Genomic DNA, 23,193 nt, shown 5'->3' on the forward strand with positions numbered 1-23,193 from the left:
CAAGCAGTTCAAACTCTTCTTCGAACAGTGCCGGATTTACCACTATGCGGCAAATGTCTAAATCCGGCACTGTCTTCGAATCTGAATCTGTTATGCAGATACTATAGGTCCTACTTAGCCAGGTCTACACTGTTAACAACACACTACTATTACTTAGCTATAAAGCTATTTCTTTACCTTATGTAATATCTTCTAAAAAATGTCCAGTTTAAATCGAAACCCCTGGCTGGTCTTTTTAGTACCAACTCGGTAGCAAAGCCAACGAGTACTTTTATACCTACCTACAGTCCGTCTTGTCAAGCGGTCACTGTAGCTCATGGAAGGTTGCATTTATTTATTGTAGAAAGCTGCCGTGGACATCGACCATCAAGACACAAAGGGTGTATTCGGGTATTATTCGGGTTATCCGGAAAATCATTTTAATAAGAGTCCCATTTCGAAATCGCCGCCACATTTTTTAGTGTATATTCCTTCGAATTAATAACTAGTCACAAAAAGGAAACTACAGTACACAGTTTATGTTATTTTCATTGTAGGTATTACATTCACTGAAAATAAGTTATCATCATCATATCATCCGGAGGACGTCCATTGCTGGACATAGACCTCCCCCAAAGTAGTTTTGGAAAAAAAGGAGTTTTCATTAAAAATGCCTTTTTACGTCACCAATATTTTATTGTCTTTGACGTCACGTACGAGCATAGGTACAGTCGCCATCAGATATATCGGAGCGGCCAAGGTGCTCTAAAATATCTGAACACGCACTCTAACGCCTTGACAATAGAGGCGTGTTCAGACATTTGTGAGCGCCTTGGCCGCTCCGATATATCTGATGGCGACTGTACTCCGTATAGTGTTAATAACAATCAACATAGCACGAGTGGTACTCCGTGTCCATCTGTTTCGGGTCCACTATGCACTTCTCTTCACGATCAGGTCCATGATTCTGCAATAAAGAACACCGAGATTGTATTACCCATTTCCTGGTTGTTTGGAATAAAGCGTTCTAGCGGATATCACAAGGCACATTGCCTGTCTAACTTATGCTGCCTTTTATTTCTATAAAAGTTCAAAACTTGAACTTGTACAAAGTACAAGACTTGGGACTTGAGAGGGGTAATACAACTAATACATACATACATATAATCACACCTATTTCCCGTAGGGGTAGGCAGAGACCACGGATTTCCACTTGCTACGATCCTGACATACCTCTTTCGCTTCCTTCACATTCATAACATTCCTCATACACGCTTGCCGGTTAAGACGAAACAGGACGTTAGCCCGATCTCAGTTTTGAGATTTTGAGGTGAATATCGCCGTCGCGCTGACGGGGGCGGCGCTGCGTAGTGAAGGACTTGTGTGTGTGGTGCGCGCACACAGACGCACACGTCATTTGCCTTCACGGGCCTCGCGAAGCGGTCGGCCCGGTATAGCTTTGCTACACCTAGTTCTTTTCTTATAGTACAAACTTATTCTTCGGTGGTAACTCGTTAGCTCGCTACCGCCACTAAGCGTTTACTTATTTGATTCGGTCAAATTGTGTTTTTTGAAAAACTAACTATAGCCAGTATTTTATTAATGTAGTATGATACCTTTGGGTATGGTCCTTTACGCACACTAGCGTCCTACCCCCTCCCCCTGACGCAATCCCCCCACCCCTTTTAGCATGAAATATGTCCCGGTTGGCAGTTTTATTTTTATTATTGGGGGGGTTGCGTCAGGGGGAGGGGTCGGGACACTAGTGTGCGTAAAGCACCATACCCCAAGGTATCATACTACATTCATTGAATGCTGGCTATAATTTGTTTGTCTTCCCCATACATTAGAACACAATTTGACCGAATCATATTCCCTGTTATTGTGATTTAACTTCTTGACTTTAGGTACCTAACTGAATTCAATATCCGTCTACAACCTGCAACCAAATTAAAATCTTAATAACTGTTTTAATAGTGGTCCGATATTTAGGGTTGCGTAGTCACCAAAGAAACCCTTATTGTTTCGCCATGTTCGTCTGTCTGCCTGTCTGTCCGATCCGCGGCTTTGCTTCATGATCGTAAGTGCTAAAAAGCTGCAAGTTGGCAACTTATTGGCATGGATACATGATCACGCATTGCGACGGAACGGTAAAATAAAAACTATTAAAAAAGAATTGCAGACCTGAGACCTCCCATACAATATTCGATACCTTTGGGTTCAATTGGTGTAAAGGACAAAATGCTATTTTTCAGGAGAAAGAGATTTTTTTTAATGTTGATTTATTTTTGTTGTTTATGGAGCTATATTTTTGATGTGTATTAAAAAAGTACTCAAACTGTTAGTCTCTTTAACCTGAATTAGCAATCATATGTATAAATTAAAAACGAAAGTTAATGTCCTATAGAATTGGTCAAAAACACTATGAATGTCCTTTACACCCATGCTGCGTTTTTTGATTATATAGTGTATCTTGTTTAGTAGGGGTCGTAAGTGATATTCTGAGACTATTTTATTCCAAATTCGGGGTGTATTAGTTACCAGCTACGGTACCTACACATGTTAACTGATTCAATTTCATCATTTTTCAAGATGTCTTATTTCAAAATACGAAACAATAAGATATTAAATCGTTTTTTATTCCTATTTATGTAGTAATTTCTGTGTTATTTCATCCCTGTTAACTGTAGCTGTAATAATTTCTAATTTCAAACACTTAAAAATATCTTCTGTACATATTATGAAACAAGTAAGTAAACGAATTAATTATAACCGATTCGGTCATTAAGTATTAATTACCACTTCGTCCAGATACGTTCCAAACTTTGTGAGTGTGTTTGAAACGAAGCATTGTTCTTTATTTCAACTAGTTATTGTAGCCGAGCTCAACCAATGACACAAATAATTAAATTACGCACGAAAAACAACTTCCACCGCGCAGGAACGGGTAATAAATAGTCAGGAGCGAGGCAATGGGCAATCGCTGATACACCTTACCTACAATCCTAACTATAACATAAAACGAACTTTAATTAATGTAGCGAGATCTTCTCATAATAGAACAACCTTTGCGTACTCACAATTTAACACAAAATCCGCTTTCATATATAATAAAATCAATAAAATTCTAAACATTTACCCTAAACAATCCCATGAATGTAAGTCTACTGTAACCAAATGGCTCAAAACTAAAACATATGAGAAAACAGAGTGCCTTTTACGATGAGTACCATCACACACACACACACGCGTGCAGGCTTGAGTACTTTTCTGATCACATATTTTTATTGTTGTCTTTATGTTGCTTATAATAGTTATAATTAATGTATTGCTTGTAATTAGTATATAATTATTATTTGTAAATAGTATAGGTAGTAAATGTTTTGTGACTTGTAAATAGTGTAGCTTAGTATTAGTTAGATTTCAATAATAACGGAAGAGCGGTGCCTCCCAACACAGGCACCGGGCCGGCCTTACCGGGAGACACCATCCCTCAAATTATATGTACAGTTTTTTTATGAAATAAAGAATTTTGTATTTTGTACCTGTCTCGTTCTCCTAATCAACAAGAAATGCGAGTCGGAAAGGTTCAGAGTGTATTATGCACAGGCTAGTACATATGTTATTGTCGCAAGACTATAAGAGATTCCACTGCGAGAAACACAGTAATAGTTGCGGAAAAACACTGAGCTGAGTTTTCTAATTTGAAGGGCAAACGTTATATTTTGGTAATAAAGGACCCATAAAACTATTTAGACCTTTACGTGCATGAACAAAGATAACTGCGGAAAAAACTCTTGTGTAAATGCTTTCAAATTTGACGGCAAACATTACATTATAGTAATAAAGGTCCCAGAAAACGACTTTCTTGATAGTATATACATACTGCTACGTCCATGTTATTTGTTTGCAATTTGGAGTTTAAACGACACAATAGTTAGAAAAGTCCTTTACAATTTGTTCGCCTCGTATACTTAAGGTAAATCATTTTTAGGACGTGTCGTAAAGGGCAAGTAAAATAATTTCAATAGTCAAATAATGTCCTTTACGACCATCTTGACCACACGATATGAAAAATTATCATGACAAATGAAGGGCTAAATGACGACAAAGGACATGTTAGTATTGTTAGTCCTTTACAACATAATTTAATTACAAAAAAAAAGAAAAACTGGTCATTTACGCCCCTTGAGCTAAGCTGTTTTTGCAAGCTCATAGTGCAAAAATTGGGTCGTAAAGGCAACTTTTTACGAGATATCGACATTTTAACTATACAGAACAAAAGCGTTTGGAATTCTGAATAAAACTGTATATTTATTTATTTAATCGTATGGCATGCATGATTAGATTGATTAGGCAATCAGAGTACAGCTTTGAGGTTATTAAGCCAGGTATTAAAACTGTATATATAACTCATTTTCGCCAAAATGTCCTTTACGCCAATTGAACTCAAAGGTATATATATATATATTTTTTATTTGCTTAGTCCCAATAGTGTGGGGTACCCTTGGATAGGTGTTTCAAAACGGATAAAGGTCTCCTTAAAACATTTTTTGATAAATTTATATATTTTCGGAAATAATCGCTCCGAAAAAAAAATCCCCACCACCCTCTAACTTTTGAACCATGGTCCAAAATCATGAAAAATATCAACAAAAGCTTAATAACTACTTTCAATGAAAACTATATAGCGAATATGACCGGACTCCAGTCGTTTTTGAGTTATGGCAAAAAATCGTCTGTTCTTAGTAAAAATCTAAAAATACGTAAAACGCTCTGTACTCCCTTGTAAACGTATGATACTGACTTATCGCCCCGGTTTGGCCTATTTTGACAGAACGGTAACTACGAAACTCTACACTGAGCATGGCCCGACATGCTCTCGGCCGATCATTATTTTTGAGTCAGATTTGGATACATTTAGGCACCTATGTTTGAGGAGCTCCTGATTCTGGTCGGACTAAATACGAAACCCCAATTTGGGACAACAGTATAGTACAAGTTCAAAGGTGTGATACCTCATTGGATTCGGAATGATGTTTCGAAAAATGTATTCAAAGCGTTTATTACCACAGATATGAAATCAAAATATATTATTAAATAAAAGTGCGTCTACTCAGCTTTGTATGAACCAAGAAATAATAGTGTTAAACGGTTTCCCCTGAGGCAAAAGTGCAATAGGTATTACTTACTTCACTAACTTCGCCTACTAAGAGGCAAATCGCGACTTTGTTATGGTTTATCGATAACTTCTCACATCACTAGATTATCGATATTACATGTCGACTATTGCCCATCACTTTTCTGTCTGTGTACGTATTTAGAAACTTGAACCCGCCCCTAAAATTAGTGCGATAGGGACAACTGCAGCTGAGGCGAAAAATCCTGCGTAAAAATGGCAAAAATCGAGGTTTCGTAGTCCTCTTTTTCCTCCTCCAAATCTTAACCAATCGTAACCAAATTTGGAAATCTGAATGATTATGAAATTATCTGTGTCGGACCGTTTTTCTTTTTTGGCTAATTGATATCAGTTTTGAATACCACGCCTCTCATTACGGCATAGTCAATTAGGCCATTTTGGCCATTTTTGAAGGGCTATAGCGCCTTAAAAAACAAAAATATCAAAAAAAGCAAAACGGTCCGACACAGATATTGACAATATTAATCTGTGTTGAAAAAATCATTGCTCTAGCTTCAAAAACCACGGAGGAAAACGAGGACTACGTTTGTATGGAGGAATGACCACTCCTGTTTGCTCTTAAGGGTGCTCTTGACCTGGCCTTTCTTCAGGATTTCCCCGATCTGATCAGAGAAAGTCCGCCGAAGTCTACCCCTTCCAACTCCCACTTCAACTTCTCCCTTCATACAATAATAAGATTCATAGAGGGGTAATAATACTACCTACACGATAAATTGCTATACAAATTGGGTTCACTGTTTGTAGGCGCTTTTCGCTACATACGGTTTTTTACACGGCTACCACAAAAGAGATAGGTACAGAAATCAATCTACATACAAAGCGCGCTCGAGCAACGCACACATAGACACTGCTCACGGACACGATATCTCGGACCAGTTGGGACCAGTGCGAGCGCGAGTGCCATTCGCTTGAGACACGCGTCTGTGAACTTTTTTGTCCAATAATGGAGAAACAAAACAAAAAGTTATTATAACTGTACAGTGGACGGTTGTTTAAATTCAACATTGACCGGTGAATTGTCGTTTTTTAAGCTACCAGTGGTTTCAGAGAGAATGCGTATGCTAATTTGTTACATTGTACATGAGAATGCGAATTTATTACACTTTAAAATATAATAATCGCACATTTCGCCAATCTCGAAATCATCGCAAGATATTTTCTGTGGCAAATTTGTAATATAACAATGAGATTAAAATTAAAATACCTATTTGAGTTATTAATGTTATTATTAATTTATATTTCCATTCTTCCGTTTCATCCTCAACAATAAATCAAACAACTAGATACGAGATACGATACGATGGATACGAGTGCCACTACCACGATAGCTTTTTTGTGCATAAGTCATAGTTCGCAACAATCGCAACCCTAGAGCGACCGCCGAGCGTAGGTATGAAAAGTAAAGTAAGTACATACATGTGATTGACTTCTGTACTTATCTGTTTTGTGCGGCTACGCTCTTTAGCGCGTAAGCGTGTTATTTATATAGAGGTTTAGGCTATTGCCAAAAAAATCACGTCAGCCAAATGAGTGAATTGCAAAAAAATTGTACATAGTTAAGCACCTGTAATTCGTCTAAAGTTAATTGATTCCATTGTGTTACGACAGTTAAGCCATTTTTTTTAAATTTAGATGCATGAAAGTGTGTTAGCGTATGCTATAGACTTATATGAGTTATATGTGTACGAATTAAGTAATACAATAGAATACAATTGTGATCAGTTAAGTAAGACCAATCACAGCTTCTTAACTGCGCTTAATTACGTACATTTTTTAAAAACGAAGCAAAATAAACAATGTAGGTAGGTAAATCTTGTTCGAGCCAGCTTCATACACTGCCATCTCTCAATACATTTCATCCGAAGTTTTACCACTAAAACTAGACGCGAACTAGAGAAAATACCGCGGATAATTTAAAGGAAGTTTAACAGTAAAACTCACCGAGTGACTTCTAAAGGTCTCAACTCACTATGAGAGCCGTTAGAAATGTGTCATTTTTAGTGTGGCGGGAAAGTTGTCAGTGTTGCTGTTATTGAGGAGAGAGTGTTTGCTTTAGAAAACCAGTAAGTAAGGAGAGTTATGGATAGGATCTGGATGTCACCGTCAGATCAGCAGTGGTGTAGCGTGAACCACATCTGCGAGGCCCTTTTCAGTGTGTTTTCCCAAGGTAATAAAAAGCTTGGCTTTGCGAGGCCCCCCTAAGTGCTAGGCCGTGGGCGAAGGCCTGTCGCCCACGCCTAGCTAAGTACGCCACTGCAGGTCAGCGGCGAAATAGGGAGTACTAGATTTATAGGTACTCTTTTCTTGCGCAAGTATTGCTAATTTGCCGCTGCGCGGTCAGGCATTGTACATACATAAACGGAAAACTTACTATTTAGTACCTAAGCCTTTACAAAGAGCACGAAATCACCACACCACACATTATGTACAATTTTACTAGTAAAATGCTACGATACCAGCAGCACAATAGAGTCTATTCTACGCTAATTTTATACTATAATAACCCAAGAAGACACCTGAAACTAAATACATAATTATAAATATTTTGAAAACACTTGAGTAGTGGTCCTAATTGTGGGCTCAGCTGAAATAAGCGGTCGCTCTGCCATACCATGCCATACTAAATTTGTATGCCATACAAATTCATAGCAATGTGTGGTGATTGACTTATGTGCTCCAGTACACCGATTCAAGTCTGCTCGGAGCATTCCCGAACATGCATGAAGTGCTGTATGTGGCTGTTGCCCCACTTTATTTTGGTTCGTATGAGGCGATTGCTCCTGCGGTCAAATGCAATAGCGATAGCAGTCGGGTTTGCGCCGCGCCGACCTCACCGAGACTGCGGTTACAACAGTTCTACAGTTTACTGATTTGAATTGCAACTCGAACTGGAACCTTGTCATAATTTTAATTAATTACATTACTACTTAACATCAGGAATTCTACATTATGCCAGCTAAATTTCGGTATCAGTTTCGTAATGCTATCGACAGCGCCATCTATGAACAGTTTTAAAAATCATGACATAATCGCTCCACCTCCAGAGTCCACAGGAACACTAACATAAAAGTTGTAAGTAGTTTGTTAAATATATAAGAGATGGCGTCGTAGCGATCGATATTAACCAATTCGGGGCTGATGACACGCCTGCCGTGTCATCAATGTTTTTTACGTGTGGCGTATGACACGGGAGGAGTGTCATCATATTCTATGGTGCATGGCATGGCTGCCGTGTCACGAAATTATTGTTCCGCGCCACAGCCAAAAATGGAACACGCAACGAATCGCAGTGATATATGCATGATATCCTTATCTAGGCCAGTCAAATTAGATTTTTTCCAGGAATTAATTCCCAGCAAGCATCTAGTTTGATCTTATGTTTTCACACTCCTGCATTTCATTTTATTCTTTCGAATCCTGAATATCACGTTACAGTATAGATTGTGATTCGTCATAAAGATTTATAAATAAATGGTTGCCTTTGTTTAGCTTTGTTGTTTTTAGCGGGAAAGCCTGCCGCGTGATTTATTTTTACCGAAAAAGAGAATTTCGTCGGGTGACAAGCAAAAGTCACTAACTAACACCATTGAAATTATTGGACAATAAACCGTGTCACAAGTGTAATAAAGTGCATTGTTACTTTAATTTTTTGATAGTACTTAGTGACTTTTGCTTGTCACCCGACGATTTGATGATCACTTGAAACAAAGGGAAACTAAAGTACGTACCATGTGGCTCCTATAGTTGTGGTTCCAAGTTGTCTTGTACCGGACGCGAAACTGCCTTCCGTAACCACAATCTCCTTCAGGCGAGCATGGCGACCAGGGCTCCCATTCGGTGAAGCCGCAGCCTTCACGAGACTCTGATACTTGAGGTTCCTCCCTGCAAAGGAAATAAACGATAACTTTAAGTAAGTAGCATAATTCAGGGCTCAGCATTTAAAAGAGCGTGGATCAAGGGGTCATGGCTGTGACTAAAATGTATATGCACCCATACGAAGTGACAAGGATAGGATCTAAAGCACGATTGGATGGACAGACAGATGGAGAGGGTGAGACCAGTGAGACTATAAGATAGGTACTAAAAAATGAACTTACATTTCTTCATCTTGAGCACCTTTTTCCATATTTTCTGCTTCTTCTTCATTGGTTGTATCTAGAAATAAGAATAAATATATTATTAATATTATTATCTTTGAAGCGAGGATGTTAAAAAGGTCTAAAGATTTAAACGTATTCCTAATTAAGGCCAGGTATGGCTTTTTATTTATTTTCAATGTAATAAATTAATAATAATATCTGATACGTTGAGATTAGTCATATTTAAAAAAAATACTTGTATTGTCAATGCTCAAGAGTCTCAAGACAATGGAATTGTCTGACACGATTTCATTTCAAGGTTATTAATACCAAAAATTTTGACAGGCGCATATGAAAAGTTAAGACTACAATGAACAAAATGTCATTTTTAGATGTCCTACTTGTCTTACCTGCCTCGCAATCTTTGACAGGGTAAACGTCCAACAGTCTCGTCTTCAGGTGACCGAAGGGTTTGAGGTCGTTCAAGTTTAACTGGTAGAAGGGGGATTCCCTGTCGAACGAACCCAGTGCCACCCGGCCGACTTTCTCTTGGGGATTCGTTTTCTTTTTGGTTGACTGTAAGAAAAAAGTCAGTAAATTCAAAAAAAAATCGTCAAACAAATTTTTTTTACCTTTCCTTGGAAATTATTGTGACACTTTACCAAATTTTGAGGAGGTTTGTTAAGTATTTTGATTTCGAGAGTCATTATCAGTTTTTTTAACGATCTTTCCAAATTATTACAGCTTTATTAGCAGGAAAAGGCGCGCATTTCAAAATTTGTGTGGGATATCGATCCTTCGCACCTATATTTTTCAAGTTTTCCTTTTTCTACTGACAAAGCTGGCTTACCAGAGTATATTTAAGTAGTCAATGTAGGCACGAGATGAGATCGGTAGTTGATGGTACCTAACTGTTCTTTAACATTTGATTGTCACTGAAAAATTTGCAAGATTTGTTGACAACAAAAATCAAAATAATATTAATATGATTTTTCGACCGTCTTTAAAAATCACCACTAAGTTGGTGTGGATTTCTGAATTATAATCTACCTATAAGTACTAATCCTCGATGATGAAGAGGTAAAGTTTGCGAACGATTTCCGCAGATAATCGGAGAAACCATTACGGGAATTTATATCTACCGCCTGTTTTGGAAAGATCGTTCAAAAGAAAAACTGATAATCTTCATTTGGGGCAAGTTGGAATGAAGTAATGGTCTTTAAAGCGTTAATAGGTTTTATCGGAGTTCCATTTGAGGTTATTCGCATACTTTAAAATAAAATAAATAAATATTATAGGACAATTTTATACAGATTGACCTAGTCCCACAGTAAGCTCAATAAGGCTTGTGTTGTGGGTACTAGACGACGATATATGTATATAATATACACATATATATAAACATCTTCAATCATCGAATTTAAACTGTTGTGAGACATACTAACATTGGATGGATGTTTATGGATGTTTTCTATGTATTTAATACTTAAATACATAGAAAACATCCATAACTCGGGATCAAATATTTGTGATGAACACACAAATAAATCGTCGGGTGACAAGCAAAAGTCACTAAGTACTATCAAAAAATTAAAGTAACAATGCACTTTATTACACTTGTAACACGGTTTATTGTCCAATAATTTCAATGGTGTTAGTATAGTGACTTTTGCTTGTCTCCCGACGAAATGCCCTTACCAGGATTCGAACCCGGGACCTCCTGCTTCGTAAGCCTGGTAGTGTACTTTGTTAATAAACAATACGAATTTTATAGGTATTTATTTAAACTAGCACGATTTTTAAAATTATTTATAGAATTAAATCGAATATTAAGACTTAAGTATATTAAAAAGGAATATTAAGAGCAATATATCCTTAACTGATCAAAAGATTTGTGTAAAATAATGTTTCTACCTATTTAAAGAATTCAAACTAGTTAGAAGACGGTCATCTCCGTATTTTTAACACGTATTAAGTTGATAAAACACTCCAACTTTTGTTACTCTATCTCAACTACAGAGGGTGCTCAACCACTTTGAAACTTTCAATTTTCTAAGAAATGCAAAAATATGAAAATTAAAACTTTTTAGGGTTCCGTACCCAAAGGGTAAAACGGGATCCTATTACTAAGACTTCGCTGTCCGTCCGTCCGTCCGTCCGTCCGTCCGTCCGTCTGTCACCAGGCTGTATCTCACGAACCGTGATAGCTACACAGTTGAAATTTTCACAGATGATGTATTTCTGTTGCCGCTATAACAACAAATACTAAAAACAGAATAAAATAAAGATTTAAATGGGGCTCCCATACAACAAACGTGATTTTTGACCAAAGTTAAGCAACGTCGGGAGGGGTCAGTACTTGGATGGGTGACCGTTTTCTTTTTGCTTTTTTTTGTTTTTTTTTGCATTATGGTACGGAACCCTTCGTGCGCGAGTCCGACTCGCACTTGCCCGGTTTTTTTTATAAGCGCCACTCTCACCATCCCACTAACCCGGAGTTAACCGATTAAGCCTGGAGTTACCATAATGGTTACCAGTACAATTTGACACTGGGTTAACGATTTAAACGGTTAACCCCGGGTTAGTGACGACCGGTCTGGCCTAGTGGGTAGTGACCCTGCCTGCGAAGCCGATGGTCCTGGGTTCGAATCCCAGTAAGGGCATTTATTTGTATGATGATACAGATATTTGTTCCTGAGTCATGGGTGTTTTCTATGTATTTAAGTATTTGTATATTATATATATATATATATATATATATATATATATATATATATATATCGTTGTCTGAGTACCCACAACACAAGCCTTCTTGAGCTTACTGTGGGACTTAGTCAATCTGTGTAAGAATGTCCTATAATATTTAAAAATAATATTTAGTGGGATTGGGATGGTGCGAGTGGCGCTTAGGGAACTAGTTAAATCTTATGTTTGAGTGCATAATTTTATTATATGGCATTGCATGGCTATGCAACCGAATTGATAATAGATAGAATTGCTTTCATATCACTCCGTGTCAACTTTGGCTACGAATTTTTAAATTAAAATTTAACTGAGTAAAATGTTTTAAAGTGCTGTTAACATTTAAAATTGGAAAATATTTACAATACAGATATCGCAGCCTGTCGAAATTAAAGGATTACGCAAATTCATGACAAATGAAAGATGCGAATACAAGTAAAGTCAGTCATTTTATTGAATGATACGCGATACTGATTTTATTTTGTTAATCATACAAAAGAATAACGTATTGTTGTTTTATTTGTTGATTCTTATTCATTGTTTCTTTTTTTTATAAAAATGAACTCTCAGTTCATATTAACTTACTTTTTCTGAAAACGCCCAATTACGTTTTTCCAATGACTACCTATTGCATTACATTGTGCAATGATTGAAAATAGTGAGAGAACAGTTAATATCTCTTCTTAATCTACACAATGATTGGGTTTGGCTTCTTAGTTAATTAGATACTTAAAATACGAAAAAAGTGTCCCTGCATTTTCATACCAACCAAAAACAAATATTAAGTACTAAATTCTATAATAAGTTCAACCTTTTTCCATATTTCAGTAGGCATACCTACAGTGAGGGGAACGCCTATTACTCCACTAGAGTCGCAAGTGGCCATAGGCTGCAGATACCGCTTAACTTAACATCAAGTGGACAGCACGCTTGTATGTCACCGTTATAGTATAAACAAAATACAAACGTTATAGGAAACGCCGTCCATAGTGCCCGCGTCCCAAAGGATACAGCGGCAGCTTCTCATATTCCAGCCAGCCGCTGTCAGTGCACAGCTCATACTTGTGCACCCCGAGGAACCAATCAGGCGACGGCTGGATCCCGATGACCAATGAGAAGAGGTGGTGCCATAGGCTGTTGTGACCACTTAACATCAAGCGGGCCGCACGCTTGTATGCCACCGTTATAGTATAAACAAAATACATACGTTATAGGAAACGCCGTCCATAGTGCCCGCGTCCCAAGGATACAGCGGCAGCTTCTCATATTCCAGCCAGCCGTTGTCAGTGCACAGCTCATACTTGTGCACTCCGAGGAACCAATCAGGCGAAGGCTGGATCCCGATGACCAATGAGAAGAGGTGGTGTGTTCGGTCCGTCCGAAAGAGTGCGTGGGACGGCCTGAACATGTTTGGGTGTGCGTTTCTGCGTCCACGGATCAGCGTGCGGGTGCTATCCGGTCCATAGCCCACCTGAAAGTCAAGTGAAACTTTAGAACTAGCTTAAAGGATGACCCACGATAAACCGGGCCGTGTCCGCCTGTCCGGGCCGGAGCTTCCGGTGCTTACTTTTGTATGACATGACAGGTGCTCACGTGATGCTTTTCATAGAAAACGATGCGCCGGAAGCTCCGGCCCGGACACACGGGATACAGCCCGGTCTAACGTGAGTCATCCTTAATACGCTGACGTTTAATAGAATTTCCTGTGTTCTACGCCATTTTACAGCGGTCTCTGTAAATTTTTGTAATTTATGACAAATTATTCAAGAATGAATTTGAAGTTGTCATTGAATAATTTCCTATCGTTTTGTTTTAGCGTAATAAAACCTAAGATTCAGGTTTATTATTTACTCTCATTAATCCCATACCATGTCAATTTATTACGCTAAATTTCCTTTAAAGCTCGTGTAAGAAAGATTCAGTAAAAATGGAAAAGTATCTTAGACCCGAAAGATTCGAAGCGGATCCGTTGGACAGCCAAAATGCTTCAAAATGGCTCCATTGGAAAAAGACTTTTGAAAATTTTCTTCAAGAATGCAAAGCCGAAACGGATGCGGTAAAATATAAACTGCTTATTAATCGCATAGCGCCAAATATTTACGAATATATCGCTCAAACAAGTGACTATAACAGCGCTATGTCTACGCTGGAATGTTTGTTCGTCAAACCGAAGAGTGAAATATTCGCACGCCATAATCTGGCCTCCCGACGTCAACAGAACGGTGAGACTGTCGACCAGTATCTTCAAGCGCTTAAACTACTCTCTAAAGATTGCTGTTTTAAAGCAGTTACCGCCGACCAATACGAAAAAGATTTCATCAGAGATTCATTTATCGCGGGTCTATCGTCTTCCGCAATTCGTCAACGATTACTTGAAAATATGACTCTTACACTAGATGAAGCTTACAACCAAGCTCGTGCCTTAGAATCTGCCCAAATACAATCGCAAAGTTTCATTCCACAACAAACCGCTGCGGTCAGTCAATCCTCGCCAATTCCTGCGCAATCCACGTCCACTGCCGCAGCTACAGCTTCAACTCGGAAACCTAATACATACTTGACTAATTCTCAAAATGAAAAATGCTACTTCTGTGCAAACCCACGCCATCCTCGCCGACTGTGCCCTGCTTTTCAAGCCACCTGCCTTAAATGTGGCAAACAAGGCCACTTTGCGAAAGTGTGTAGAGGGAGTGCCTTGCAAAACGCAGCTATAGTAACAAACGATGACGAACAAAGTGGAAACGAGTCTTTACTTTTGACACTAGCAGCAAGTGGGACAGAAAAATGCATCACAACTATCGAGGTAGATGGAATAAGTCTCCGAGCCTTGATCGACACAGGAAGTTCAACGAGTTTCATAGACGAAGAAGTCATTAAGCAATACGGTCTGGCCACGAAGCCCTGGGGCCAAAGCGTATCAATGGCGACATCAGAGCACCAATCAAACGTTACTCAAGTCTATTCAGCCACCATCACCCTAGAAAATCGGACTCACTCTGGCATAATCCTTCGAGTATTGAAAAATCTGTGCTGCAATGTTATATTGGGTCGCGACGTACTGAGGCAATATTCTTCAGTAGAATTTGATTTTGGCGGTCACTTACCTCCATTAAATTGTTCGCCTTAGAAGAAGCTTATATCGACCCCGTCGATTTATTTGCCAATATGTCACCTGAATGTCACCCGGTTGCAGTGAAATCTCGCCGATTTGCGCCCCAAATTCAAAAATTCATCGAAGATGAAATTAAGAAACTCCTAGCTGACGGAATCATTGAAGAAAGTAATTCGCCATGGCGCGCTAAGGTCCTCCTGACAGGCGGCGCGCAACACAAAAAACGTATGTGTATAGACTACTCGCAAACAGTAAACAAGTATACGTACCTAGATGCATATCCTCTTCCTAACATCGAAGACGTTATTGCGAAGGTTTCAAACTTCAAAGTATTCAGCAAAATCGACCTAAAATCAGCCTATCACCAAATTCCTATTATTCCTGAAAATAAGCCGTTAACAGCCTTTGAAGCAGCCGGCAATTTATATCAATTCCGCCGTATCCCGTTCGGGGTGACGAACGGTGTTGCATGTTTTCAAAGAGCTATAGATTCAATAATTCGAAAAACAAATATTGATGGAATATTTCCATATTTGGACGACATAACTGTATGCGGGAAAGATAAGAAAGACCACGACGAAAAACTAAATACATTTTTGAAAATCGCAGAGAAGTATAACCTGACCATCAACAAAGAAAAGAGTCAATACGCTTTGACAGATATCAGTATTCTTGGATATAATATAAATAACGGAACTGTAAAACCCGATCCAGACCGGCTTCGTCCGCTCCTCGATTTATCACTGCCTCAAGATTCAGCATCCTTAAAACGAGCCATAGGACTGTTTTCACACTACTCTAAATGGGTGCCCGACTTTTCAAATAAGTTACACCCGCTAACACTAGTAGAAAAATACCCTTTGGACTCCAGACAAGCAGCTGCATTTGAAGAAATTAAACGCATTATATCTAACTCGACGCTGTCTGCTATCGATCCTGATGAAACTTTTACTGTTGAAACAGATGCATCAGATTATTCCATCGCTGCCTCGCTAACACAAAATGGCCGACCTGTGGCATTCTTTTCGAAATCTCTGAGCGACAGCGAGAAGAACTACCCTATCATCGAGAAGGAAGCTTACGCTATAATAGAAAGCCTTAAAAAATGGAGACATTATTTACTCGGACGATCATTTTATCTCGTAACTGATCAAAAATCAGTAGCTTATATGCTACAAGGGCATGCCAGTAAAATAAAGAATGACAAAATTCAGAGATGGAGAATAGAACTCTCAAATTATACTTTTGACATCAAATATCGTCCAGGAAGTCAAAACACTGTAGCAGACGCTCTGTCAAGGCAAGTTTGCTGCGCAGCGTCAACCGATGACCGTCTAAAGGAATTACATCAGTCACTTTGTCATCCTGGTGTGGCTCGGCTAACACACTGGATTAGGTCTAAAAATTTACCATTTAGCTGTGATGATGTAAAGAGAGTCGTATCATCATGCCCCACATGTGCGGAAATCAAACCCAGATTCAGCAAATCAACCGGGACTTTAATAAAAGCTACCGCTCCTTTCGAGAGATTATCTATGGACTTCAAAGGGCCAATACCATCAGCAACGCGAAACAAGTATATTTTGACGATCATAGACGAATACTCCAGATTTCCTTTTGCGTATGCTTGCTCAGATATGAGCACGGAAACCGTCACAAAACACCTGAGCGAACTATTTTCTGTATTTGGATACCCGGCAACTATTCATACGGACCAAGGGACTTCTTTTATGTCCATTGAAATGAAAGACTTTTTACACTCTAAGGGCGTGTCCACAAGCAGATCCTCACCTTACAATCCTCAAGGAAATGGACAGGTCGAACGCCTGAATGGCACTCTATGGCAAACAATTCGCCTTGCTTTGAAAACCAAAAACTTGCCTATCACCATGTGGGAGACTGTGATGACACAAGCGTTACATAGCATCCGATCTTTACTTTGCACCTCAACTAATAAGACACCGCACGAGAGAATGTTCAACCACTGTCGACGATCTTCGTGGGGGCAATCTATGCCAGCATGGCTACAGCCCGGTAAAGTCCTCCTCAAAAAATTCATTCGTGCAAGCAAGTACGACCCTCTGGTAGAAGAAGTTGATTTACTAGAAGCAAATCCCAGCTATAGTTCAGTGAGATTATCAAACGGCAAAGAGATGCTGGTTTCGAATCGCCACCTCGCTCCCAGGGGTGCACTGCCACTAGCGGAGTCTAACACAAATGATCCTACTCCTATACATGGTGAAGAGAATGAAGCAAATCATGATTTTGAATCCCATGGAAATGAAGTACTCGCAGATCCCATTGCTGGGCCCTCTGACCCCGCGACTGAAACAACCCAAAATGTCGGTGCTCCAGACGTGACTACAGAGCCAACTCCTAGCCCTTTTATTCCGAATGAGCCACGTCGTTCGGCTCGAGCTCGACGACCCCCTTCCCATCTGTCGGACTACGTTCAGGACTAAGGAGGGAAGAATGTCATGAATTTGAAGTTGTCATTGAATAATTTCCTATCGTTTTGTTTTAGCGTAATAAAACCTAAGATTCAGGTTTATTATTTACTCTGATGTATCCCATACCATGTCAATTGCTTTCATGGAGCTTTCATGCCTGAGACGCGTTTTTGACTAGGTCTATTCAGAATCTTATTAAGCGGGTTTTACTGCATAGGTACCTATAGAATTCACGGAGTCTTTTTAGGGAGTACTTATGTCTACCATATTTAATTCTCCTTCAATTGTCCAAATAATTGGATGAAATTACATACGACTCTGTACACATTGCAGCAGCAATTTAGTCGTGCTGTAATAATGCTGGTGGGGTATTATAACGCTTACCAATCAAAACGGCAATACCATTCGACTCACTTTACTCATAATCTCCTTCTCCAAGACATTCATGTCAGCATTCTCCGCGGCCTCCTGCAGGCCTGCGCTGGCAAGCGTGTCGGGCTCCCAAAGTGTGAACACGTAGTCGTGAGAAGCTCCCACCATGTAGCTGTACGCGTTTTTGTCCATGTTGGTGGGGAACTGCTGTGGGTGCGTCAGTTTGGACCATTGTCCTTCGAAAATTACCTGTAAATAAAACATGAAATATTCAATAAACAAGCATAAAATCAATAAACTGTCGTGAGTAATAATCCCTGTAAGGTGGTGGTGTTCGACGCGGTCCCAGTACATGTCATCTTGAAACTTAACTCATTCATTGACAATAGAGGTGACAGCAAGGAGTCATCTATTGGCCATTAGCATGTCGAGCACTAGTACCACCACCTTACTACTTCCATGTAATTAATTTTACGGTTTGACTCACGTATTTTTGGTCACTCACGCGACTAAAGTTTAGAAGAGCCTATAGTCTCAATTTCCAAAGCATTAACAGTGCAGTGATTTCGAAAACTTGTGGTCGCACGCTGGTGTTAAATCTGTAGTATATTTGCTTTGAGACCCAAACGGATATGATGGTCATTATCACGTCATTATTGTCTAAAGTTCTAAACTGACAGGATGATAAAGACAGTGTCCGTAACTTTCAATTGCGCGGTGTTAAAAAGCGAAGATTATTTTATCATGAGGATAAACTCAATCAAGCATCCAGCTGGAAATGCACCGAATGCAAAATGTTTCGATTATACTCACTCACTCACTTATTTACTCCGTTGGCTCAGCGAACCCAAAGTGAGACTTGGCCTCCGACACAAGACAGCGCCACTTTTCTCGGTCCTGTGCGACCTCTCGCCAATTGCTGACTCGAAGTTCGCGCAGATCCGCCTCCACCATGTCGCGCCAGCGATACCTAATTATGTTAAACTTACTTCATACCGCGCCTCGCTGCACAAATTACACGTCTCTTTGGCGTCATACTGCGGCATGTCAAGTGGCCGTTCGTTGTCCTTGGTCAACACGATGTCCAGATTAGGGCCGACGTACCACGCCCGTGCGTTTTCGGCCACCATCGCACGAATGCGCACTTTGCTCGCAATCGGCAGAGGGGAACTGGAACTGGGGGATAGCCAATGGACCTGCAACGAGGATGGGTTTGCACTATAGTGCGTGTTTAACATTCGATGTCAAGATTGTCAAGTCATTTATCTCATCAGTATCTACATATATACTGGATTTCAAACCGTAACCCACGTTTTTGGGCTAAGTGCGAAAACTGGAGGCCTACTGGTTTTAAAATTATTAATGAATCATTTAATGTTAAAAAGACGATAATGTTTGGCAAAAAGTACTGCGCTGTTATAGTACTGCGTAAGTACGTTAAGTAAGTAGAATCTTACCGACACGTCCGTCTTAGGTTATGTACATAACCTCCATAGTTTCGTACATTCCGGCCCTGTCTTTTGAAATTATTATCATAGAAGGGGTCGTACTTTGTTACCACCATACTTCCAGCTTAACATTATATCATCATGAGGCCTTTAACATCTTGACCGATGATTTAAGCAGCATCTGTCTGTACGCGAGGGACAACGTCTCTCCAATGCGTGACCGGCATTTTCGACCGCATTTTTGAACTATGGTGCCATGTCGGCAACAAATTTTCATAATATAATCTCACCGAAACCTCCATCTTGCCAGTATTATCTATATTCTCCACAGTATTGGCACACTTGTCGCTGTACTGACTACTATGGTCGTCGTCCATAGTCTTCATAGTGCCCACGTGGTACTGTTGTCTCCTGAACGCGTAGTCACTTTCGTCTACGTTCGGGTTCTTGACGGTTATCATGAACCAGCTGAACGTGTGGTTAACGTTATACCTATCAAGTATGATCTTACCGAAACCTCCATCTTGCCAGTATTGTCTATATTCTCCACAGTATTGGCACACTTGTCGCTGTACTGGCTACTATGGTCGTCGTCCATAGTCTTCATAGTGCCAACGTCGTACTGTTGTCTCCTGAACGCGTAGTCACTTTCGTCTACGTCCGGGTCCTCGACGGTTATCATGAACCAGCTGAACGTGTGGTTCTGGTCGCTCGCTTTAATGGTTACTGAAATATAAGTTCATATCAGTGTTAAGATGTTGTTATATAGGGTGTTTGGTACATCGTTTGCCAAATTAAAACCGCAGATAGGTGGAGTCATTTGCTATCATCTCATGCCTAGAAAAGCAAAATTGGCCATGGTTTGTTTTACTACTACGCAAGTAAAAAATATGAATTTACGAATAACTGACATACAAACGAAAAAAAAAATATGCGCCAAATTAAAAATTTCTAGGCCTGAGAAAATAGCAAATGACTCAACCTATCTGCCGTTTAATTTTGGCAAACGATTTACCAAACACTGTATTTAGTCGTTAGTTTTCAAGCTGGCTCTTACGTCTAACTCATTGAGTTACTACATAAATCCATGCTCTTTAATTGACGTCAAACAAAATATGAGAAACCAAGTTGCAGTATGTTTTATTTTTATTTTTTTCTTTCTAGATAACTTTTAATCCATTGGCCAATTTTACACCTGAATGGACAAGATGTCATTTTAGTGCAAAATAAAAATAACATTGAGTTAATTACGTTTCTTTTCATGAAATTTGAGCCATTAATCACTGTTAAATTCTTAATTACGCGCCTAATAAAATGCTCGAGGCAATGCTTTGGTTCCCAGTTTTTGAATCGGCGCCGCGCTATCTCTTGGAAACATCTGTAGGCGATGCAATTTTCGGTTGTATGGATGGAAGTTTTTGGTGGCGGACCAGAGTGATTCTTAAATAGTGCCGACATTACGTTTATTTGAAACATTGACACCAGTGCATAAAAACTTACTAGCATATCGCTGGTCCGGCTTGAAAAGGTTGTTGACGTCCTTCCCCATGTTTTGCACTGTCATGGTGAATAAATTGTTGTTGTCCAGAGGCTCCACATCGTCGGGCACTAAGATCGGCTTGTGATTGCATTTTTCTGTCAACACTAGTGCCCATAGTGACAGATAAACAACGTATCTGAGGTACCTGAACAATAAGTTTTGATAAAATCAAAAGCGATAGCGAAGGTCTCCGTTTTAGCTTGGGCAAAAAGAATTTGGTTTATGTCCGGATGTTCGCTCCTCCACGTCGCATTTTTGAACCGATTCTCGTGAAATTTGTTGATCAGGTTCGATAATTACACAATTTTTTTTTCGATTCAAATTTTGGAAATTGTTCAAAACGGGATCCATGGCGGTTGGCGAGGTCTACATCTACAGCTCAAAGAGCCACTAGCCTATATCAAGACCCCACTTGTTTGCGGAGTAATAAGGACAATTTTAATGAAACGATCATAAACTCAATTTTTGCATTATTTTTAGTAAGTTCCTATGGTTCCTTTCGTCTTTATCAGATCAGCTCCATGTTGTCTAATATTAACCTTACATTATCACTGAACCTATTTAGCTATGCTAGATTTATCAGCACTGGTTCTTAATTCAGCTGCCAAGAGTTTCAAACTGTTTTTCTTTCTGAACAAACCCACATACCCAATATTGCTAGTTATAAAAACCTTGAACGTAAGTAAATAATATAATAAATAAAGCATACTCATACGTCAACCCCACTGCCAGGACTTTAAAATTAAAAACAGTCAAGTTTAACTTTTAGTTATATCTTTTTTCTGTGTACTTTTCGAAGCTTATACATATCTCGAATAATTTTAATTCTGAACGCGGCCAATTTTAAAACGATACCGATTCACTCTGTTGTTTACCAACAAACTTACCCGCACATTTTACAAGATATATCGCGGCACTTTCACAGCAGTAAACACTAAACAATATTTGACATATTTATGAATACACACACAGTGGTCGAAAATCTAAGCTATAAAGCTTCATTTGAAACGGACAAACGTTTACCAAACACAAACGTACATTTCAAAGCACCTTGTATCCACTTCAGCGGCACTTTGTGCACTTAGACGTAAACTATACGGCCCTTTGTCCAATATTCAGTACAATTTGCGGGAATCAGATGAAATCTATTAGGTTATAACGCTCACGAAATGCGGTCTCCGCAGCTCAAAATAAACCAAGCGTCCGTTTGGAGAGATGCCAAACCGAATTTTAGTTTTTAGTTGCGACGGTTGTACGCTGTAGTTTTGGGTTTAAATTATAAAGTAATCTGTGACCTGATAAGGATTTAAGAAGTTCCATAGTCTCTAAATAGTAAATATAATAGTGGGTCGGTGAGCTGTAAGACCTCGCGATAAACTTCATAAGCTTAAATAATGTAAAAATAATAAATAGGTATTTTAATTTTCTAGTTTTGGTACACTTTCTGATTAAAATAAAATAATTAAATTACCTTAATTTTGTTAAAATTTTTTTTACTTACAGCAAATACCAACTGCAAGCGAAACGAATATTACCTACCTACCACTAAACGGTAAGCATATTTTAATTAGTAATTCAGTTAATTGTCATGTATTAATCCACATAATAGACAAGTTTCGGCAACTAACAAATACTTGCTGGGATGAAAATATCAGCAGAAAAATACCCAGTACTTACACGAAAATACTTTTCCTGAGGAGGGCGGCAAATCTCATTCGTGGGTAGTTATAGTTACTTCACTAAAATGGGTTAGTATTAGTATTTATTTTATTAAACATACTTTTATAGCAAGCAATATTAAAATGCCAGCTAGATATATAACCATTATCACAAAATAAACAGTTTCATTATGGCATACGCGTAGCCGGCCCATACATTATGTATGTCGGTGCAGCGGGACCAAGAAATTCAATATGAAACTTGATTCTGCAATGCGTCCATAAATATATAAATACATATGGAACGGGTCAGGTTAAGGAATGGAAACTTAAATCTGTGAATTTAAAAACGAGGGTAATATCAATGTATACTCGTACCTAGTTCAAATCTGGGCCAAATGCATTTAATTTTGGTCAGTTTGACTTGTTTGAGTTGTTTGTGAAGGCATGCAATAATCACAACTCAATACTTTTAAGTTTTCGTTTCACATACATTAGTACCTATTATGTTGATATAGCTATAATTACACATAAAAAAATATAATGGAACAAAACTGAAGTTTTTATTTGATATTTCAGGATCAGCATCAGAGTCAGGGTGATACTTGTTTAG

General features: G+C 39.0%; 1 protein-coding gene across 1 annotated transcript; it reads right to left on the bottom strand.

The window, feature by feature from the left end:
- Nucleotides 1-845: 845 nt before the first annotated feature.
- LOC134667431 (spondin-2-like) lies at nucleotides 846-22,155 on the bottom strand. The gene is made up of 11 exons (XM_063524880.1): nucleotides 21,961-22,155; nucleotides 20,883-21,067; nucleotides 19,894-20,108; nucleotides 19,673-19,861; nucleotides 18,924-19,130; nucleotides 17,977-18,183; nucleotides 13,208-13,471; nucleotides 9,669-9,834; nucleotides 9,277-9,334; nucleotides 8,908-9,061; nucleotides 846-946 (listed from the first exon to the last, which is right to left on the bottom strand). Coding segments are annotated over exons 1-11 (1,737 nt in total). The 5' UTR covers nucleotides 21,963-22,155; the 3' UTR covers nucleotides 846-856.
- Nucleotides 22,156-23,193: the final 1,038 nt, after the last annotated feature.

The sequence above is a fragment of the Cydia fagiglandana genome, chromosome 1 (assembly GCF_963556715.1).
Source record: "Cydia fagiglandana chromosome 1, ilCydFagi1.1, whole genome shotgun sequence".
NCBI lineage: Eukaryota > Metazoa > Arthropoda > Insecta > Lepidoptera > Tortricidae > Cydia > Cydia fagiglandana.

Bases quoted from the DNA above. Each gene is read 5' to 3' on its own strand.
- LOC134667431 (XM_063524880.1), bottom strand. The intron at 9,835-13,207 runs GTATGTATTTTG...TTTTTCTTACAG, and splicing joins TGGACGGCGTTTCCTATAAC to TCAACCAAAAAGAAAACGAA. The intron at 947-8,907 runs GTACGTACTTTA...TCTTTATTGCAG, and splicing joins ACAACTATAGGAGCCACATG to AATCATGGACCTGATCGTGA.